The sequence below is a fragment of the Ictidomys tridecemlineatus genome, chromosome 7 (genome assembly GCF_052094955.1).
Source record: "Ictidomys tridecemlineatus isolate mIctTri1 chromosome 7, mIctTri1.hap1, whole genome shotgun sequence".
Classification (NCBI taxonomy): domain Eukaryota; kingdom Metazoa; phylum Chordata; class Mammalia; order Rodentia; family Sciuridae; genus Ictidomys; species Ictidomys tridecemlineatus.
Window position 1 is genome coordinate 196,764,433 of NC_135483.1, and position 19,674 is coordinate 196,784,106.

At 60.7% G+C, this 19,674-nt stretch overlaps 1 protein-coding gene across 15 annotated transcripts in view; it reads right to left on the reverse strand.

The window, feature by feature from the left end:
• Positions 1–8,163: 8,163 nt before the first annotated feature.
• Hdac4 (histone deacetylase 4) overlaps positions 8,164–19,674 on the reverse strand; it is a 239,497-nt gene continuing 227,986 nt past the window's right edge. For all 15 annotated transcript variants that reach the window (XM_078018371.1, XM_078018373.1, XM_078018372.1 and 12 more), the window contains 3 exons: positions 13,560–13,644; positions 12,776–12,917; positions 8,164–12,561 (listed from right to left, as the gene is read on the reverse strand). In XM_078018371.1, coding sequence (XP_077874497.1) covers positions 12,522–12,561; positions 12,776–12,917; positions 13,560–13,644 — 267 coding nt within the window. In that variant the 3' untranslated portion in view covers positions 8,164–12,521. The remainder of the gene's footprint in view (positions 12,562–12,775; positions 12,918–13,559; positions 13,645–19,674) is intronic.

Sequence of the window (19,674 nt, forward strand, 5' to 3'; positions counted from 1 at the left end):
AGTCCCATCACCCGTCGTGCCCTCCTCTTCCTTCAGCCCTCTTGAGCCCTGTCTGCACTGTCCGCTGTCCTGTTGCACCTGGTCTTCTGAGCTCCCCCGAGTCAGCAACACGAAGCACTTCCAGCTGCACTGCTCCCATCTCAAAATCCCTCCCCCCAACTCCAAAAGCTTCTGAACCACACGGTCAGGTCAGCCACAGCAACGGTCCACCTCTGCTACCAGTTTCTGTAATAGTCAGCTAAAAGGCCTGACCAGAACAACTCTAGAGAAGGAGAGTTTACTTGAGGGCTCTCGGGCTCGAAGGTCTCCATCCACAGACAGCAGGCCGCGCTGGTCAGGACTTGAGCCGAGGCGGACATCATGGCAGAAGAGTGGGGTGGAGGGAGGCTGCTCACATGAGGACCAGAAAGCAGAGAGAAAGAGAGAGGTCTCCATTTGCCAAATACAAACAGATACCCCAAAGCCAGGCCCTGGTACGCCCACCTCCTCCAGCCACACCCGCCTCAGCCACCACCAACTAATCCAGTGGGGGATGGATGCGTCAAGGCTCTCACAGCCCGTCCTTTCCCCTCCAGCCCTCCTGCACTGTCTCACAGGTGAGCTTCTGGGGACGCCTCACTCCAGACCATCATAGACACAGAGCTCGGGGACCCCACTGCTTGAATCACTCACTGGCAACTCACATGAAAAGCGTCAGGTGCAGGACAGGCTGAGGAAGCTGTCTGCAGGGTGCCTGGCCACTCAGCCCTGTCTGGCTCGTTATCACCTGTTTGCTTCAAGCCCAGACGCCCAAGTCCCTGCTCAAGCTGAGCACTCAACCCCCTGTGCCAACAAGGCAGCTTGCCGACCCAGAGACCCCATTGGATTTGGGCTATAAAATCTCCCTCCTGCCAGGCCCCTCTCTCGTGCGCGCTCTCTCTCTCTCTCTCTCTCTCTCTCTCTCTCTCTCTCTCTTCTCCTCTGTTGCACTGCTGCAATAAAAATCTCTCGGTCGCACCGAGTGTTGTGATCACTTTCCTTTCAAAAAGGCCCTGTGCATTTTTCAGGACGTCTAGCTCAAAAGCAGCTGATAATGAGGTGAAAATATAAACATGGAACTTTGCTGGAAGCCAAGGCCATGGGTATAGCCTCCACATCTGGTTCTTTGAAATCAGTGGGCAGCCAGGTCCAGTTGTGGCTTTGCTACTAAGCCACTTATTTTAGTCTGGATCTCTGGGAACCTCCGTTTCTTCTTCTATAGAGAGCAGGGCCTACTCCCCTAGGTGCTTCCAGTGCCTCTTGGTCGAATACCAACTGCAGTGCGGCTCTGGGGCATTGCCGGGCCCAGTGGACAGCAGGCTTTGTTAGGGTCATTAGGTGGAATCACACGAGCCCAGCTCCTGACCAGGGAGGGCCCAGCTTGGTGCTGGGGATGAAATCCGGTTCCTAGGGCTCGCGGTGGAGGGCCCAGGGCAGGGGAGGGTGCCTGGGGCTGGTGGTATGGTCGCAGCTCCCCGCTCTGGGCAGGGCCGACTCCGGCCCCCTCTGGCCCCCTCTGAGCCTGGCCTGCGGTGTGCTGCTGTGGCCATGCCCCTTCCCATAGCCCCAGGGGTCCCCTCCTCTGTCGGGCCTGCTGCCGGCTCCTCTTTCCCATCCTGTCTGGGCCTTGGCCTTCCTCTGGTCCCCTCCTGTCACCCAGATTCCTGTCTGCACAGGCCCCCTCCCCCAGCTCCCTGGGTGTATTCCCAGCCACGCCTGGTTTTCCTCTTCAGATGCAGGGTCCAGTGTCCAGGATGCCCCGCTGTGGCTACGGAATCTCAGCTCACTGGGTCAGAGCCGTGGACTTGGGCCTCTCCCAGACCTGGCCCTCACGCCCTGCCCGTGCTGGCAGGCTCCTCGGGCTCTGCCCTGGTGCCCCCTGCCCCTCACTGCCCACCAGGGATCCATCGCCCCGTGGCCCCAGTGTGGGGCACCTATAAGCACTTGCATATGGGACAGGACAGGTGACAGAACTGGTGACGGGACGGGTGAGAGGACTGGCGACAGGACTGGTGACAGGACGGGTGACAGGGCGGGTGACATGTGGGTTTATGGCAGGATGTGGTGTGGTGATTACACAGCAATGACATGATCGTGCTGCACAGTCACAGGCCCTGGGTGACCTGTCCTGGTGCTCTGGGACAGAAGCACCCTCTGGTGCATACTGCGTGCTATGGTGGTGGCCCTGCCCTCGCTGTGCAGTCTGCCGACTGCGGGCCCCAGCCAGCGCTCAGCACAGAGACGCGCAGCACCTGGCCGAGGCGCACAGCCAGGCCCCTCCCTGATCCGGCCAGCCCCTTGGCTCCCCTCCCTGACGCCTGCGTCCCCGACAGGACAGGTCAGGGCCCTTCCCACCACGGGACCCCTCTCCCGCACCCCGTGCCCGGTGCACCTACCCTGGCCTGCGCCCTCCTCACCTCCCAGCACATGGGTCGGTTCCTGGCCTCACCTATGGTGGATGAGGGAGGCTGAGCCTCTGCACGGCCCTGGCAGTGTTCTACTCTGCCTGCGCGGGGCGGGTGAGAGTGTGGACAGCTGTGAGGAGCGGAGGCCCCGTGCTGGGCACAGGGTGGCCTGGGTCCTCGCTGCCCAGGAAGAAGTCCACAGGCTGTCCGTGGGACAGGGGGCTCCACTCCAGGGTCCCCCAGCAGAGCACATGCAAAGCTCAACAAAAGGACCCATGGCCCCCATCTCGGCCAGGAGCCTCATTGTTTCAGTGGTCACTTCCCAGGACAGGGAAGAATGGTCTGAGCCACGCCAGTGCCACCTCCCACATCTTCCAGGGATGGGCAGCTGGCTGAGGCTGTGATTCCCGGCAGCACCACCAGGTGGCGTGGGGCCACAGTCCTACCCAGCTGGGGCTGAGCCTGGGAGCCCGGCAGGGGCCCTTTTCCCAGCCGGCCTCCTCCCTGGTGGTGCCCAGCTCCGTACTGCCCCCGCCCCCAGCACGTGCAGGGACTTCGGAAGTCTGTGATGAAGTTCCACAGGGACCAGCAGGTCATCGTGGCAAGTCCTGCACAGAGCTGAGGCAGCTGTCCCCCATCTGTGGCCCCAGGCAGTGTTGATGGAGGCAGGTGGCTCAGGGTCAGCAGAGCCCAGTCTAAGAGGGGCCCAACCCAAGGAGGGAACAGCGAGGGGTGGGGCCTCTCCATCCCTCCCCAAGTGACCTGGACATTTTAGCGACAGATGGCAAAGCAGGGCTCCTAACAGCCCCGTGTAGAAGACCCTTCCAGGCACCCTGTGCCCTGCGGTGGGCTTCGGCCACACCCTGCTCAGCCTGCAGCCTCTGCCCGGCCCTGACTGGCATTAGTTGCCTGAGGAGCCCACAGGAGCCTCGTGGTACCCACCAGCAGGACCCAGGCACTGCCCAGCCACAGGGAAGGGTGCAGGCGCTGCCTGGCCCTCAGCTCTACCCATCCACTCCGCCCCTGCTTCCTGCCCCACCCAGTCTCAGCTCCTGCTGGGCCCAGAGCTCAACGTGGGCTGGAGCCTGGGTGTCTCCGTGGTTTTAGCTCCAAGGACGGCTCTGTCTACCAGTCTAGTCAGGCCAGGCTTCTGGGGACCGTCCCAGCTCTGTAGTCTCGATGGGACAGGAGGTCATCCAGTGACACAGAGGTGGGCCAGGCTTGGCCCTGGCTGGGAGCTCCCACCTGCTCTGCTTGGGTCTGGGAGGCGACCCGCCAGTCCTTGGCACAGGGGCCTCGGCAGGAGGTGGGAAGGCCCAGGGAGTGGGCGGTCAGGGCTGGGGAACCAAGGACAGAGAACTGAGGCCAACCTGAGCTGCCGGGCGCTGCCCTGGGCCTGACAATGGCCCCATGCCTGTCCCAGAGGGCCTCACACCCAGTGCTGAGGGGCCGGGACCCCGAAGCCCCCAGACTCCCCTGGAGACCCACGGTCATGAGATGGCCTGCCATGAGCTGTGATCCTCACTTGGTCACTCTGATGTCCTGGCAGGGGCCTCCCAGTGGGGAGAGAAGGGCCGCCCTTGGGAGTGGCCCTGGGTCTGTGAGCTGCGGGCCAGAGGTCCAGAGGAGGTCGGAACCTCCTGCCCGCCCTGAGCAACTGAGCCAGCAGCCCCTGCCCTGAGCCCCCAGGGTCAGGCCAACCCCAACCGGAGCTCAGTCTGTGACCCTGGAGCTGGAAGGCACCGCCTGCCTCAGGAGCACCACCCGCCCCCCACGAGGAACAGCGCTCTCAGGACACGGGAAACGTGGACCCTGAGCCCTGAACCGGGGACTGGGAGCAAAGCACCGGTCCTGGAGGTGCTGGAGGTGCGGTTCAGGAGGGAGGCTAGACTCCAGGCACCCTGCTGAGACCCAGCCCTCCTTCAGGTGCCCTGCGCTCAGGCTGCCCTGTGCACGCCTTCCTGACAGCCTGGGGCACAGAGGATCTCACGGGACACATTGTGAGGGTGCCAGGCTGCAGGCTGCCCCGAGCCCCTGAGGGTGACATCTGCTGGGGTGTCCAGGCTCTCAGAAGGGATGCCACAGTGAGCCCTTCCGCAGGCTCACGTCCTGGGGACTGCCTGGGAGTGTACCCAGGCTGGCACAGCCACGCAAGGTTCTGGGCACCCTGTCTTGCGGGGACACTGCCCTGCAAACCTCTGGACATGGCTGCTGCTGCAGCGGGCCTCTGAGCAGGGTGCCACATCACGTCTCATAGTGAGGCTTGTCCCTGACTCCACTTGATTGACACAAACGTCTCTCGGGCTAAAAAGACGAGTCCTGCTGTGCGGCTCCTGCTGGTCTTGGTGGACGTCACTCAGACCCCGTCATTAAGTCCCCTGAGACACATTTGTGCTTTATGGTCACATCTGCCCATGTTCTCCTCATCGATTCCTCATTTCTGTGGAAAATCTCAAGCACACGTGGAAGAAGACAGCAGTATCATGAAGCCCCAGTGTCACCTGGCCAGGAGTCACCAGCTGTGGCCCATCTGTCCCACCCACCTTGCCCCCAGCCCTCTTGCCTGACTGGGCCACTCGAGGCGTGACCCAGCCGCCTGCCTCGGCTCTGGACTTGCTCTGACCAGTGCCCACTCTGTCGGCCACGTCCTCTGCTCCTTTCCAACCTGCCGCGGTCCTGCGGTGGAGAGAAGGGCAGTGTGCCTGCAGCCTGCTTTCAGGACATGCGTGTGGCTCTGTCACATTTGGACGTGCTGGGATTCATGCCGACACTTGGTGTGAAGTATCAGTGTCCCCTTTCTCCCCCACGGTCCCCCAGCGTACCATCTGTCTGCACTGCACCCCGGACCTCTCTGGTCCTGCTGCAGGTGGGGCTGAGTGGCAGGTGCCAGCAGGTGGCTGAGGCATAGAAGGCTTTCAGGGTCCAGAGTCCCACCCGGAGCTCAGGCTGTCTGCAGCTGGGAACGTGCCCTGGGTTTGGAGGGGTGTTTTACTGAGTCTCTACCTGAAGCTCGGAGCTGGTAGCTGTTAGGACCTGGGTTCAGTTACCAGCTTCAGCTTCTTTGCTGACACTAGGGGAGCTGCCACTGTTGGGCAGTGAGAGAGCTGGAGGGTGGGAGGGGACAGGAGTGGGGGTAGCCGAGGCAGAGGGAGGAGGCAGGAGGAGGGCACTGGGGCCTGTGGTGGCTCCTCCTTTGGATATCCGCCTGGGCTATCTGGACGGGTGTCCCCCCTCAATTACCAGCTGGTGGATGGACAGAGCTGCTCCTGTGTGGCCAGCAGGGCTCCTACTGCAGGAGAGACTGCTCCCGGACATTCTGCTGGGGCACCGTGGGACCAGATGAACTCACTTGGTGGGAACCTGTCTTCCCCAAAGTGGCCGTAGCTGCGATGGCTTCATCATGGGGGACGGACCACACACAGACCTGGGGTCACCCGGCTGCAGCCCGGGGCCGGTGTCCTCTAGCTCTCTCCCCATCTTTTCATGAGACCCAAGGGGCCTCTGAGGGCTGGCTGGCCAGAGCGTCGCCTTTCCATCAAAGTGGGAGCCAGTACGAATCCGGGACTGGAACAAGGCACTGAGGACCTGGTGGACCGAGGACCAGCCTCCGGACCACCAGGTCAGCGGGGCTCACGGGACAGGCTGACTGATGCCCTTGCTCTCTGGGGACAGGCGGGAGTGACATGCTAGAAGGTGAGACAGACAGACGAGCAGGCGGCCTGCTGGCCTCTGCAGGGCTGGGTCCAGGCTGGTGACTGGTCTGCAGGCTACAGCAGGGTCCTGGGCTCCTGCTCAGAGTCAAGGGGGTCAGTGACAGGGCCAGGCAGGGGTCGCAGGGCCACAGCACAGAGAGGGCATGTGGCCAGGGGAACTGTGATACATCTTGAAGGCAGAGCTGGCAGATGAGATGCACAAGCCTGAAAACGTGCCCGTGGCCCTCCTGCTGTTGGTGCCACGGGACAGCTGCCCCGGAGAGGGCAGTCTCCCCCAGCCACGAGGGGTGGCGGATGTCACTCTCTGGTGACACAGACAGTAGTTCTGACCAGGTGCTCTCTCATGGATCACGTGCTGTGGCCACGCTGTGCCGAGCTGGGCGATGGCCTATGGGATGCCCGCTTGGCGAGGAACGAGGACCTGCCGCCACCATGGGGCCACACGAGGGGCCTTCCCCCGCCAGAGGACCGGCGGCCACTCAGACCTCGGAAACACCCAGCGTCTGCTGCTGGAAGCCCTGGAGTTGGGGTAGTTTGTCACACAGAAGGGGTGGCTGGCCCTCCACGGCCATGTGAGCTGAAAACCCAAACAGCAAAGAACACTCGCCAGGCTGGCCGGAGTCTCAGGCCTCGTGGTGGTCAGTGTGACCCCAGGGACAACTCCAGGGACAACCCACCCATGTGGTAGGAGTGGGGAGGGGCCTGGTCACACGGAGGGCGGCCTTGTTGGGCACAGGGGTGTCGTGGTGCGGAGGAACCCAGTGTTGGGGTCACTGGCGGGCGAGTGGGAGGGAGTTGCCCGCTGTGGCTACCACCTGGTGAAGGCCGAGACCTGGCGGGTGCCTGAGCACAGGCCAGCAGCCTCACGAGCTGCAGACAGGCACCACGGCGCCACCCCGTGGGCACCACCCCGTGGCGGGGCTTTAGAAAACACACCAGGCTTTGCTTTTATGGGGAGCAGTGTGCCAAAGTGCAAGACTAGAGGTGGACTGGCCCTTCCCCGGGCAGGGGGCCCCGTGCCAGCCCTCGGGTCTTATTGGCGTTCTCTCAACGTGGCAGAAACGTCCATGACTTTAGACCGTGAGGAGGGCTGGCCCAGCATGAGCCAGGCCCTGGGTTCCATCCCACCCAGAACGAGTCAGGAGGGGACGGCGTCTGAAGCCGAGTGCCTGGGCGGGACTCAGGGCTCTCTCCCCTCAGCCTGTTCTGGACACAGAGGTCGCCAGGGAGCGAGTCCATTTGGGGCGAGTCCCTGTGGCCTCGTAAAGGCTCCGGCCAGGCCCCTCCTCACCTGCCGCGGGGCAGGTGAAGCCGACGGCCGAGTCTGGCAGCCTAAGCTGCCAGCAGTGCCTCTGGCACTTGTGGCCTTGGGCCACCAGGGCTGGGCGTCCGGTTGCGTGGAAGGCCACCTGGGCAGCTCTGCTGCCACAGCTCCAGTGTGGCCTCTTGAGCTTCTGAGGAGACTGACCTGGGGGCAGGTGCAGGTGCTGAGCGCCCCTGGGGTACAGGGTGGAGGAGGGAGAGGAAACGGCCCTGCAGGGCAGCAGCGCAGGCCTGCCCTCCCGCAGGCCTCCCCGGGGCCAGGTGGAACCAGAAGTCACCTGAGTTGGTCCAGGCTGGCCAGAGGTGGCTGGGCTTCTCCACTGCCCAGTGGATGAGTCCTGGGAGGCAGGGGCCCAGGGCTGTGCGGTAGGACATGCCATGGAGGGACAGGGGCCGTGACTGCCGCCTGTGGACTCGCATCTCGAGGAGCTGCCAGTCGTGGGCAGCAGCCAGGCCTGGGCCCTACCCGCCCCTGGCCTCATTCACGTTGTGAGGCCGCTCCAGCCAGGTCCACTCAGGGGAGTAGAGGGCACCAATTCAAGGTACTGCAAGTCTAAAATGAAGACACTGCCCATGCAGAGACCCTCCCATGCAGAGGTCAGGGCCTCGGCCGGGCCCAGGGATTCCTGGGGTGTGGGCGAGTCAGCCCAGCAAGGCCCCAGACGCAGGGAGCCATGGCGAGCGCGACTGGGAGAGACCAGAGCTGCAGGCATCAATGCAGGCTTTATTTATACCACAAGAGGGACAGGTGCACTGGGGCTACAGGACACTGTACTCCAGGAGGTGGAGACGAGTGGATCGCCAGAGGACACTGCGGTCGTGAAAAATTACCCACACAGAACAAAGTGAGGATGAGAATCCCAAAACAAGGCCTCCCGCTCCACCAAGCAAGAGGGGCCTGGGCAGGTCCAGGCAGTCAGGAAACGGTGGCAGGCGCTGGCTGTGGCTGTGGAGCCCACGCAGGCCCCGCCTGTTTAGCCACATCTGGGAAAGGCTCTTGGGTGAACCGGTTCGGCCCCTCCGTGTGGATGTGCGTGGATCTATGACTTATGTCTGTCATTCTCACAGACTGGAGAATCGTGTCTGCACCGTGGAGCACACACACCAAAGAACAGAACCGCTCACTTGCTTTGAGAAGGAGACTTTTAATCAACGTCAAGGTGAGGCCGAGCCAACCAGCCACGCAGCGCTGGGGGAACGCCTCCCGGCCCAGCGCCCGTGCTGCTCAGGCCGCACACCACCCGTGACAACAGCCAGGCGTGTGCACAAGAGGGGGTCCTCAGACCCCAGTTCTCAATTAGAACAAATGGTCACATGGCCGGTGGCGGCAGCGCACGCCTGGCCTGTGGAAGGAAAGAGAAGGAAACAACAGAAAACAGAACAAAATCCCTCCAAACCAAATGCGGGGGGCAGCCCCCCCCCGAAGCTGCAGTTTGCCTAAAAACACTGTTTCCACATAAATACAATAAACTCTATTATTGGTATGTCACAAGTGCTAGGTAAACTTTTTTTCTTAATATGACAAATGTTTAAGTAGTCCTTTTTATTTTTCTTACAATAAAAAGTACAATTTCTTTAAGAATAAGTTCAACGAGACTCAAACTCCCCTCTCCTCTCCTGCAAGGTTCTGTTTTGTTCTACAGAAGGATTTCTATGTCATGAGAGGGGAACAAAAAGGCATTTTTCTTCTTCCCCAAAGCTGCCGAGTTTGGCGTGCAAATCTGTATACAACGTAGGACATGCTGGCGTTCCGTCCATGCAACTTCCAGGTGTAGGAAACTTAAAAAAATATATTCATCTATTTATATCTATATATTTATATATGTATCAATGCCCATAAAACACGTGGGCCCAAAGTCTACAAAAGAAGAGTGGAATGAGCACGTGGCTGTCACCAGCAAGGAAGGCATGCTCTGCCGGAGCATGGACACACGTCCACTGCTGCGCTGCAGGATGCAGGCCCGCTTCTGTGCTGAACCACTGCAAACGACCTTCCTCCTGGAAACAGACTCTAAAAGTAAAGAAAAACTGAAACACTTTGACAAGTGGCCCTCAGGTACCAGAGCCCCGGGATGCAGGGTCGGCCAGGCTCAGCGGGCGCGGCCTGCTGGTGGGGCGTGGGCACGTCATGGCGCAGCTGGAAGCCCCAAGGGCAGGTGGCCCCATGCATCCGGTGGCCTCACTGATTGGGGTTTCCCTTAAAGGGATGTAAAGTGCTCTCATGGGCTCCTGGCCAGTGACCCCCAAGGCCTCTCAGAGGAAGAAAAAGGCGGCAGGTCCAAGGACCAGACAGGGAACATGTACAAAGGGGCCCTCCCTGCCAGGGTCTGCCCCAGAGGCCCAGCAGACCCTCGGCCATCTGCCCTGGGGGCTGGCCACGGAGAGGGGCCAAGTGTGTCTCCAAATAAAAGGCTACCTGGTGCTGCTTCTGCACGGCCAGGCTCTGGGCAGAGGCGACTCCGTCTGAAGGAGACTGTGAGTCCCTCCAGTGCTCACCTGCCACCAGCCAGCCCAGCTGTCCCATCACTTCAAGGACAGGGAGAGTCTGCATCCCCCCAGAAGCCTCGCTGGCAGCAGAGGGCAGATGTCAGGGCCCCATGGGGCGTGCGGAGAGTGGACCTAGGGGTCAGAAGGGCTGGCTGCTGGGCCCAGTCGCCATGCAGTGCCACAAAAGGAGAAGGGCCGCTGGGCCCTGCAGACCAGCTCTTTCTGTCCCCGAGGGCTTCAGAACAAAGAGTGGCCAGTGAGGAGTGGGGGAGTCAATGAGTCCCAAGACCTCTCTGCCCTGCTTCCTGCTCTCCAAGCACTGTCTCACTCTGACCAACAGCAGCCAAGCGACCCAGAGTCTCAGCATCTGCACTCACTCCGTCCAGTCTGGCTGCGTGTCTACCCTGTAAACTTCACCACACTCAGAAGCCCTTCTGAGATAGGAACTTCCTCCCAGGAGTCCAAATGTGACACACTTTGGAATGAAATTGGTGGCTTCAAGTGCTAGAAAATAAGTTACCAGTAAAAAGTGACTGTCAGTTACTGTCACAGAAAAAGAGCACAGACACAGGCTGGTGGCCCTTCAGGGACCCGAATGCTCCACAGCTCAGCAGGCACAGGGCTCCGTTCCCCAGCTCAGGCTCCCTCAGGCCGCCGGGCTGCAGAGGGACTGCAGGGGCAGGGCCTGCTCCTAGCCACAGTGGCCCATGTGCCTCAAAGGTCTTTGGAAAGCTGGAGCCAAGCTCCACCCTGACAGCTTCACAGGTGCAGTGGCCCGGCCCGGCCCTGCCCTGCTGTCCCTGCCCGGGGAGCACACACCACCCCGTAATACTACTAGTGCTGCAGGCAGAGCCTGGCTTTCTGTATGGCTGCTGGGCAGAACTGGGCAGAACCGGCGAGGGCTGGCACGGGGTGCCGCCCTCAGCCCCTCCTGCCAGCCAGCTGGTGGCCGCAGACTCTGCCCACGGTATAGAACACACAATAAAAACCTCCAAGTCAAGAAAAGTACAAGCAAGAACTTAGAAAGAAAAAATATTTAGACATTATCACCATTTGGAAAACTACTAAATGGTAAGGAAAAATGTAAAATTCACAAAAAAATGTTTATCCAGGGTCTTTTTGTGAAAAATTCATACAAAAAATCAACAGCAAATTTATATTCTTTGCTATAAAAACTCATTAGGTACATATGTGCATGGAGGCTTGAAGAGGGAGGGGCTCTGTTAGAAAATAATTAAAATTAAAGTACACGCTGGCAGGAAAGGCCCAGGGACGAGCGAGCTGTGATCTGACCCGAAAGCCGGCCAGCTGGGGCTCCAAATGAGGTTCATCCAGACGGTCCCCTAAGCACCTCGGAGCTCAGCCACAGGTCCTCCATTCACCAGGGACTGTCACCATCTGCATTTATTTTATATATATCTCTCTCTATATATATATACTTTTTCTATAAATGCATTATAAATATTTTATCAAGATCTCATAAGAATCAAGTTTCTTAGCTTGGAGTACATTGGAATATATATTATACACGCATATATTTATTTATACCTAAGATTTAAGCAATACTTCATGCTACCTGCTTTTAGTAAAAGCATTCCGATCGTGACACTGCAGGTGTGCCCAGGACATGCTTCACAACCGAATGGAGATGCTCAATTGCTACATGACGTATGAGAAAAAGAACACTTTGGATTCATTGAAAATTTGTTGGACTTCAAAACCCCAACAGTGTTTGCCGCTTTTTTGGAACTACCTCCAGATTCCTTAAACAGCAATAAAGCCAAACAAGGCCGCCAGACCACGGCCCTCGGCCCTCAGTGGCATCTGCCACCTGCCCTCACAGCGTCAGGCCAGCACCAGGCTGTACCCCACAGGAAACGGTCCCACCAACTCCTGCTGTTTGTTTTTCTTAAGGCATTGTTCCTCAGACTCAGAAAACCCAGCCACAAAAATCCATCAGAACAATAAAAAAAAGGCACAAACTCGCATCTTCCGATGGCTTTGAGAAGCTCAAGCCGATGCCCAGGCTCACGGTTCTGTTTTGTCCAGTTATTTTCTTGAAAGATTTGTCCAACTCTGTCTGGCACCTGCGGCCCCCGCGGCGCTCCACTGGGCCATGAGGCGGGCCAGAGGCATAGAAAACTTACTCTTAAAAAAAAAGCTACAAGATGAGCCGAGTGTCTACACGGAGACTGTGGGATTGGGGGTGAGATCAAACTTAAGCACCAGTTTTAATCAAGTGTGTCGTGTACTGTTAGGTCTTTGATTTCCGCTTTCTCTCTGCGTGTCAACTAACCCGGCCACTCTGCCCAGGCTGCCACAGCCTTATCCCTGGCGGCTCCTAGCACGCCAGGGTGCACGTGGCTGGCGCGTGTCTGGCCCGCTCCTCGCCGCCCGAGTCCAGTGACGCTGCAGGTCACCTTGCACGCGCCCAGACCCGGATGGCCTCCCGCTGCCGCTGCACGCCTCGTGGCCCTGCGCTGCGAGAGCGCTGCAGGAGGATGCGGTGACACGGGCAAGTCTCTTGCTGAGCTTCAAGACGAGACAGACGAAGGAGAGCACAGCAGCTCCTCGGCTACAGGGGTGGCTCCTCCTCCATGGGCTCCTCTTCCGGCCTGTGTGGGGAGAGGGGCAGCGGGTGCCGTGGCGCAGTGCTGGTGGGGGGTGGGGGGTGCTGCTGCCCTGGCAGCAGTCTCCCCATCCCTGGTCAGTGCCCACCAGTGCTGCGGCTGCCTGTGAGTGGACCAGACCTGCTGCAGAGCTGCTGGGACCAGTGCCTGTCCACCTCCCCATGCCAGCTGAGAGCTGCGGGGCGCGGCAGGTGCTCACCTCTTCTCGGCGGGCTTCACGCCCACGGAAAGCGAGGCCATGGCGGTCACTGTCTCGGCTTCTTCGTTCTCGCACTTCTGAGCCTCGATCAGAGAGCGCCCCACGGTGGAGGACAGGCGCTGGAGGCAGCGCCAGTACTTGCCTGAAGGGAGGAGGCACCAGGACAGGGTCACTGCCAGGTCCCGTGGGCCCGGGTCTGGGCCCGAGACCCAGCGTCTTCACGCATGCCCCTCCCAGCTGCCGGGCGAGGGGCTCCCAGCACGGGCACCAGGCCCACCCCAGGGCCTCTGCCAGTCTGTGGGAGGCAGGTGCTGAGTGTGGGCTGGCCTTGCAGCTTTGGGGGGAGCCCGGTGGCGAGGCTCACAGCCAGGAGCCACGTCCTGTGGGGGCCAGAGCAGGCCTCTGGAGTGTACGCCCTACTGGACCACCTTGCCCACTGGGCGCCTACACAGCCTGAGGGCCCGGGCTCTCTGAGAAGGGTAGGCACTATCGGTGCAGCCCACACAGGTGGGCCCGCCTCCAGGTGGCCACTGAGGCCAGTGTGAGGACAAGGGCCTGCCCTGTGCTGGCCTCCGCAGGGCTGAGGAGCAGGTCCAGCCAAGCTTGCTCCTGCTGCTGGGGATGAGGCCAGGGACTGCATGGCACACCGTCCGAGTCTATGATGACACTGTCCCAGTAGGTTCTGGGGCAGGCCCACCCCCTGCGGGAAGGCAAGGCCCGAGTGGGCAGCCTGGGGGCAGCTGACAGGACGAGGGAACCCCACAAGCACACGGCGGGCACTTACTGTGGACCTCCATGACCTTCTCCATGGAGCGGACAGCATTGGCGTTGGGTCTCTGCTGCAAGACCTTTTCTGGCAGAGGCTCTAGCTGGAAAAAAGGTCAGGTACAGTGACCACAGAGGATGTGGCCTCAGCCACACGTCCAGAGACAGTGTGCCTCCTGATGACACTACCTGTGGAACCTGCCTGCCCTGGGGAGGGGGCGGCTCAGGCCAAGTGTGTGGCCCCTTGCTGTCCACTAACCTCGCGGACCCAAGAACTAACAGGGAGCACCAAGCACAGCGGGAACAAGCCCGTGACCTCCCGGGAAGAGAAGGCCAACACCAAGGTGGACAGACCCTGGCCTCAGAAGCCAGGATGTGGAGGCCAGGCTCGGGCTGGAGTGACGTTCAAAGCCCTCGGTCGAGGTGGACGAGGCACTTGCTGGGACCACTGCTGCCTCTCCGGGTGCCTCCCAGTTCAAAGGGCTCATGGGAGTGCCCAGAGCTCTGCAGTAAGCAGACCGGAGCCACCCAGGAGTGTCCACGGCGGGGAGGAGGCGCCAACGGCAGGGAGCAGTGCCATGTGCTTCTACCACAGAGACAGCCACGCCCAATGGTGCCGGTCCCCGAGGTCCCTCGTGCAGGTGGACGGAGCAGAGCCCCAGCCCCCTCAGCAGGGGCAAAGCACAGGCCTCGGACTCTGGGGTCAGAGCTGCTGCAGACCAGTGACAGCACACGGTCACCCGTCAGGACCGCAGCTGCAGCACTTCACAAAGCATTCTCACCTAAAAACCTTAAAATGTGTAACTCTACGTGAAGAACTCGGTATCCTACACAGAAGTCCCTCAGCTGGGCGGGGTGGTCCCAGCACTCGGGAGGCTGAGGCAGAAAGACCCTTTGCCCCAGGAATCCGAGGCCAGCCTGGGTGGAATAGTGAGACCCCATTAACAAAAAGCCCCTCAGCACCCCTCAGCTCCCCAACCTGCCAACTTGCTCTGGGGGTGCCACCTGCATGCTCAGCGCTGACAGGGCGCTCCGGGCGATCTGCAAGGACCCTGGGTCTTCCCTGGCACGGCAGGCTCCCACAGTCCTGTCTGTGCCTCCCAGGCCACGAGGCCTGCCTCTGCACGGCCTGCGTAGCTCTGTGTCTTCCCAGCACCCAGGGCCTGCCTTCCACAAGTACCACACTGCCCTCAGGCTGGCCACCTGGGGCTCACGGATCTCTGTCCCCAACGGAGGACACAGGCCTATGAAGAATGGACACAGGAGATACTGCACCAAGCTGTCACATGCCTGTTGCCCACGCCTGGGCAAACTGAGAGCAGAGTCCTCAGTCCTCAACGGCACGTCCCTGAGCTGCTCTGGGAAGGAGTCCTGCCTCCTGGGAGGACAGCTCTCAGGACTGGGGTTGAGCCGCTCTGGGAGATCTTCCCGTGGCAGCGAGTCACCAAAAGCCAAGAGAAAAGACAGGGGCAGTGTTCAAGGCCGTGCCAGAGAGATGCTCTGGGCTGGCAGAAAACCAGAGGAACGCGGTTCCACCCAGTGTCCCCAGAAGGAGAATGCCGACCCAGGACGCGGCAGGAGCAGTGGCTGAGCCGCGCCCCTCAGTCCCCATCAGAGAGTGTCGGGACACCTGGGGCTGAAGAGGGGCTGTGATCCCGGCGCTGCTCAAAGCTCATGTGGCCCGGTGCTGCGGCAGCTTCAGAGGCTCTCCCCGCCCACGGTCGACAGCCCACACGAGTGGCTCTGCTCTGGAGCCACTAGCCTTTTCTAAGACCAGGGCAGGGAAGAGCAAGACGTCCTGGGTTCTGGGGTCTCCCCTTCCTAATGGGTCTTATTCTTTTGTTTAATGAATCCTACAAGCAGCCTGCTAAGCACCGACCACTGCCTGGAGACTAGGGATGCGTGAACCACCTGCCACCACCTGCCACCAAGAGCGTCACGCTGGGGGAGGGAGCCAACACCCCGGGACAGTTAGTAGGCGAGTCAAGCAATGAGTGGCAGGAGGGACTAGGTGCACGGGAAAGCAGCGGGCAGGATGTGCGGGGGTGAGGTGGGCGGGCAGGAAGGCCTCGGAGGGGCAGCAGGAAGAGCACAGTCCAGGCTCCTGGAGGGGAAGTGGAGAAAGGGAGGTGAGGCCGCAGGGTGGGCAGCAGCTCCATCCCTCCTCAGATGGAGCCAGAAGCAATGGGGACTGAAGAAGCCACAGGGCTCTGGGTGCTGGGTGGCCCTGGAAGCAGGGCAGGGGCCCCTCCTGGCAGACTGTGCCCAGGTGGGAGGGAGTGGGGAGAAGGGACTGCTCTCAGCTCAGAGGAAGAGACCAGGAGTCCACAGGGACTGACTGTCCTCACAGCTCTGCTCAGGACAGGGGCTGCAGACCACAGCCTGCATGAGATTCGCAGGATGGGTGGGGGCCCCGAGCGGAGTCCTGCCCGGGAGTGGGAGTCCGGCCTCCTGGGAGGACAGCTTTGAGGAATGGGGTTGAGCTGTGGATTCCAGGCCTGGGAGGAGACAGGAAGGTGGCTCTTCCCAAGAGCCTGGCTTCCTGGGGAAGCAGTTGGGGATGGTGACCACCCAGCAGAGGGCTGTGGAGGTGAAGAGGCCTGCCCATGGCCAGCCCAGAGACAGGTGGCCAGTGCCAGCCACTCCCAGGACCGACAGAACAGACAGGAAGTGTGCGGCTGGCTAGGGTGGCCCTGCTGGTTGCGGGAGGGAGGGCAGTACTGAAGCAGGCTGTCACCTGAGCCTCTGTGTGCCCTACTTAGGGAGGGCTGCTGGCCAGGCTGGGACCCAGGAACTCGGACTGTCTCTCATCACATATGGAAATGGAGTCAAGAGTGAAGAGCATTCCGAGGTCTTACAGCTCCCCGGCAGCACTCTGGTCAGAGCTGGTGCTTGCCAGGACACTCGGCTCTACTTTGTTGGGACATCTGGGTCCAGCGGGACGACTTCACCTGCCACCTTAATGGATTCCAACAATGCGGTTGCCAAATCTGCCAACCCTCTGGGCACCTGAGCCTGGGCCCCCCCCAGAAGGCTCTTTCAGGGCCAGCCGGCAGGCTGTCAACCCCTGAGGCTCAGGGTGAGTCCACGGCCACTGGCCCGGGCTTGGTCAGGTTTGAGAGTATCCGGTAACCCAGCTTTCCAGTTCAGACCCCGCAGACCATCAGCTGGCGGTGCTGCCTCTGCCTCACTTTCGGGAGACGAGTAGCCTCTGCAGCAGGCCCCTCCTAAGCCTTCCGTGCTCGGCCTCTTGCCTAGAGGCATGGGCGGCCATCCTGAGGCTCCTTTTCCCTCACCCTGTACCTTCCCACCAGGGGTGCAGCTGCTATTGTGGGGAACTCCCGGCTGGGCCTTCAGCTCTCACTGCTCCTCCACTGAGCCTCCTCTGGGCCCCAGTAGCTGTCCAGCGGCCCTGAGCACTTGCAGGGCCAGCAGATGGTGTTTCCCCAGGCCTGGCCCTCAGGCCCTCAGGCCCCGCTGATAGAGAAGCAAGAGGGCGGCTTGCTCTGCTGCTGAGAGCGCCACCAGAGCCCACCGTCCAGGGTAGCAGGTAGCTGGGTGTGGGCACTGCAGGCTGGCGAACAGGAAAGACTCCACAGGCCCAGGGACCAGGCAGCCACGGGTCTCCGTGCTCTTCCAACAAAGACAGATTTAAAAAACAAACTATGAAAGGGCTAAAAATTACTGTTTCTTTTGGAAAAAAAGTTTGCAGAACCCGGCCTCAGTCCATAACCCAGGAGGATACACCCCTGCTGACTAGTCTAGACGCTAGGTCCTGAGGCCACACTAAGGCCAGCTCTCACCACCCACCAGTCACGCAATGTGGAGGGTCTCTCTCAAGCCTCACGTCTGCACCCATGACGTGAGGTGACAGTCCCGGCAGGGCAGGACTGCTGGGGCCTAGTGGGCACGTCCCAGCCAGCCCTTGAGACGCAGAGCGGACAGAGGAGCCCCTGGTTCCTCAGGGGGGCTGGGATCCGCCTGGGAGGAGGAGGCTGCGACGCCCGGGGTGGACAGCACTAGCCTCTCGGGGAGCTTGCTGGCTGTGAGAGCACACCGCTGTGCTGCCCAGGTCCGCCTCTTGGGAGAGGCTGGGGAACGGCAGGGCACTCGCTCAAGCTGGGCAACAGGGGATATGTGGAGCAGAACACGGAGCCAGCCCTGAAGGGCTCGGGGCCACGGCTCCTGCACCCAAGTCAGACTGGCAAGGGCTGAGGGCCCCAGATATGCAGGTGCTGGCCACCCAGCTCTGAACAGTGGCCAGTGGGAGGAAGGACCCCGTGCAGGTATGGAGACCACGTGCAGGCAGGCAGGCAGCCTCTGTGCTGCGCACGTGTGTGAGAGCAAGGGACCCCTGGAGGAGACAGCTGGCCGCAGAGTGCACTGGCCAGGCTCTCACGTGCCACTCTCTCCCAGGCTCCTGCAGCTTTCCACGTCCACAACTCCTGCAAGGTACCAGGACATCACAGAAGAGCTAAACGCCTGGATGAAACCCTCCTGCATCAGTGTGCGCCACTGACCCTGGAGCAGGGTCAAGTGAAGTGGTGGCACACAGGCAGTGGGCCCGATGAGCGCCAACCTTGAGGACAGTCTCCCGGACCAACCAGGAGCCTTCTCTGCAGACCGCTCCAGGGACCCCTGCTGCCCGCTGCAGCAGGACTTGTGAGCGAGTCCAGGAAGGTGGCTGACAGCTCTGGGCCCCACCCCAACCCGGCACAGTCCAGCATCTTTTGGGTGGCTTCCCAGACATCGTCAGTGACAGCTGCAAACAACTGTAAACCAGAACTAGTCAAGGCAACGCGGCGGGAGAGCAGGCCTGAAGTGGAGGCCGGAGACCACTGCCCCAGCAGGATGCAGGGTGCCTCTCTCCGCTGCTGTCCGCCAGCAGCTGAACACCCTGCGGCTGCTGCTGGCCACAGCTGGTCGCCTGGTGTGTACTGCCAAATCATGCAGCACGCTGTACATCAACCCTCATCAAAGGCGCAGGGCAGAAGATCGGGGCTTGGCCCAGCGCTCCTGAACTGAAGAGGTTTTTACAGAGCCCTCAGTAAAGCTAGCGCTTCCTGCTGTTTGATGTGTTTAAGTGAAAGAACATTTTCTTGTTAGAAGAGCAAACGCATGAGGAAGCAAGAAGGGGCTGGGCTGGGTGCCAAGCTCTCTGCTGGGAGTTTAGTCACGAGCTCTGAGAAGTGCAGGGCTGGCCTGGCTGATGTCACACCAGGTGCCTTGAACTACAGGGAAAAGTCAGAAGACTATTACGTGAAGAAGGACGAAGAAAACATTCTGGACGTTTTAGAGCGAGGCAGGCTGCTATTTCATCCCAGGGGGTCCCTGAGCAGGCTCCAGCAACAGGACGTACTCGCATCTCCGTCCCCTCAGATTCTCATCAAAACAAGGGCTGCCCAGGATGAGGGAAGAGCTGCCAGACAGGACAGGACAGGACTGCTGGCGCCCTGCCCCGCCCACACGGACCCCTGCCAGCTTCTCTGCTAGCTCTGAAGATGGCCAGAGGCCGGGGCCCAGGACTGCAGCCCACAGTTCTGACTCCATGGGGTGTCCTCCGAGCCAGGTCTGTGGGTGACCTCTCCTCCATACAACATGGCCGGGATGCCTGACCTGAGCCTTCCATAACATAAGCCCAGGGTCTTGCACATAGGTGTGGCCTTGCACATTTGGGGTCTTGCCCTGTACCATGGACACTCTTGGATGGTTTTGCCATTACAGTGTTTCTACTAGGGACCTGGTGTGCAGCCCAGTGGGCAGGGTAATGCCACAGCTCCCAATATATGGCGAACACAGCCTGGGCCAGTCCCATCCTCCACGAGTTCATGGAGTCCAGGCCACAGGTGACCTCACACTGGCCTTCAACCACCATCCCTGACCCTGGCTCTCAGATGGCGGAAGAGGCTTCTGGGGAAGGGGCCTGTCCATCCCTGAGACACTGACTTGGCTGTGGACCCACAGACGTGACTCCAAACTGGCTGAGAATTCCCTACAGAAACCAATTGGGCCCAAAGGGGCCAGCAGCATAGATAAGGCCAGACTCCCACCACGAGGCCCTTGAGGTGACCAAGATGGCGAGGAGTGGGCACGCAGCGCCTGCAGACAGAGGGCCTGCTTGCCTCCCACCCCCT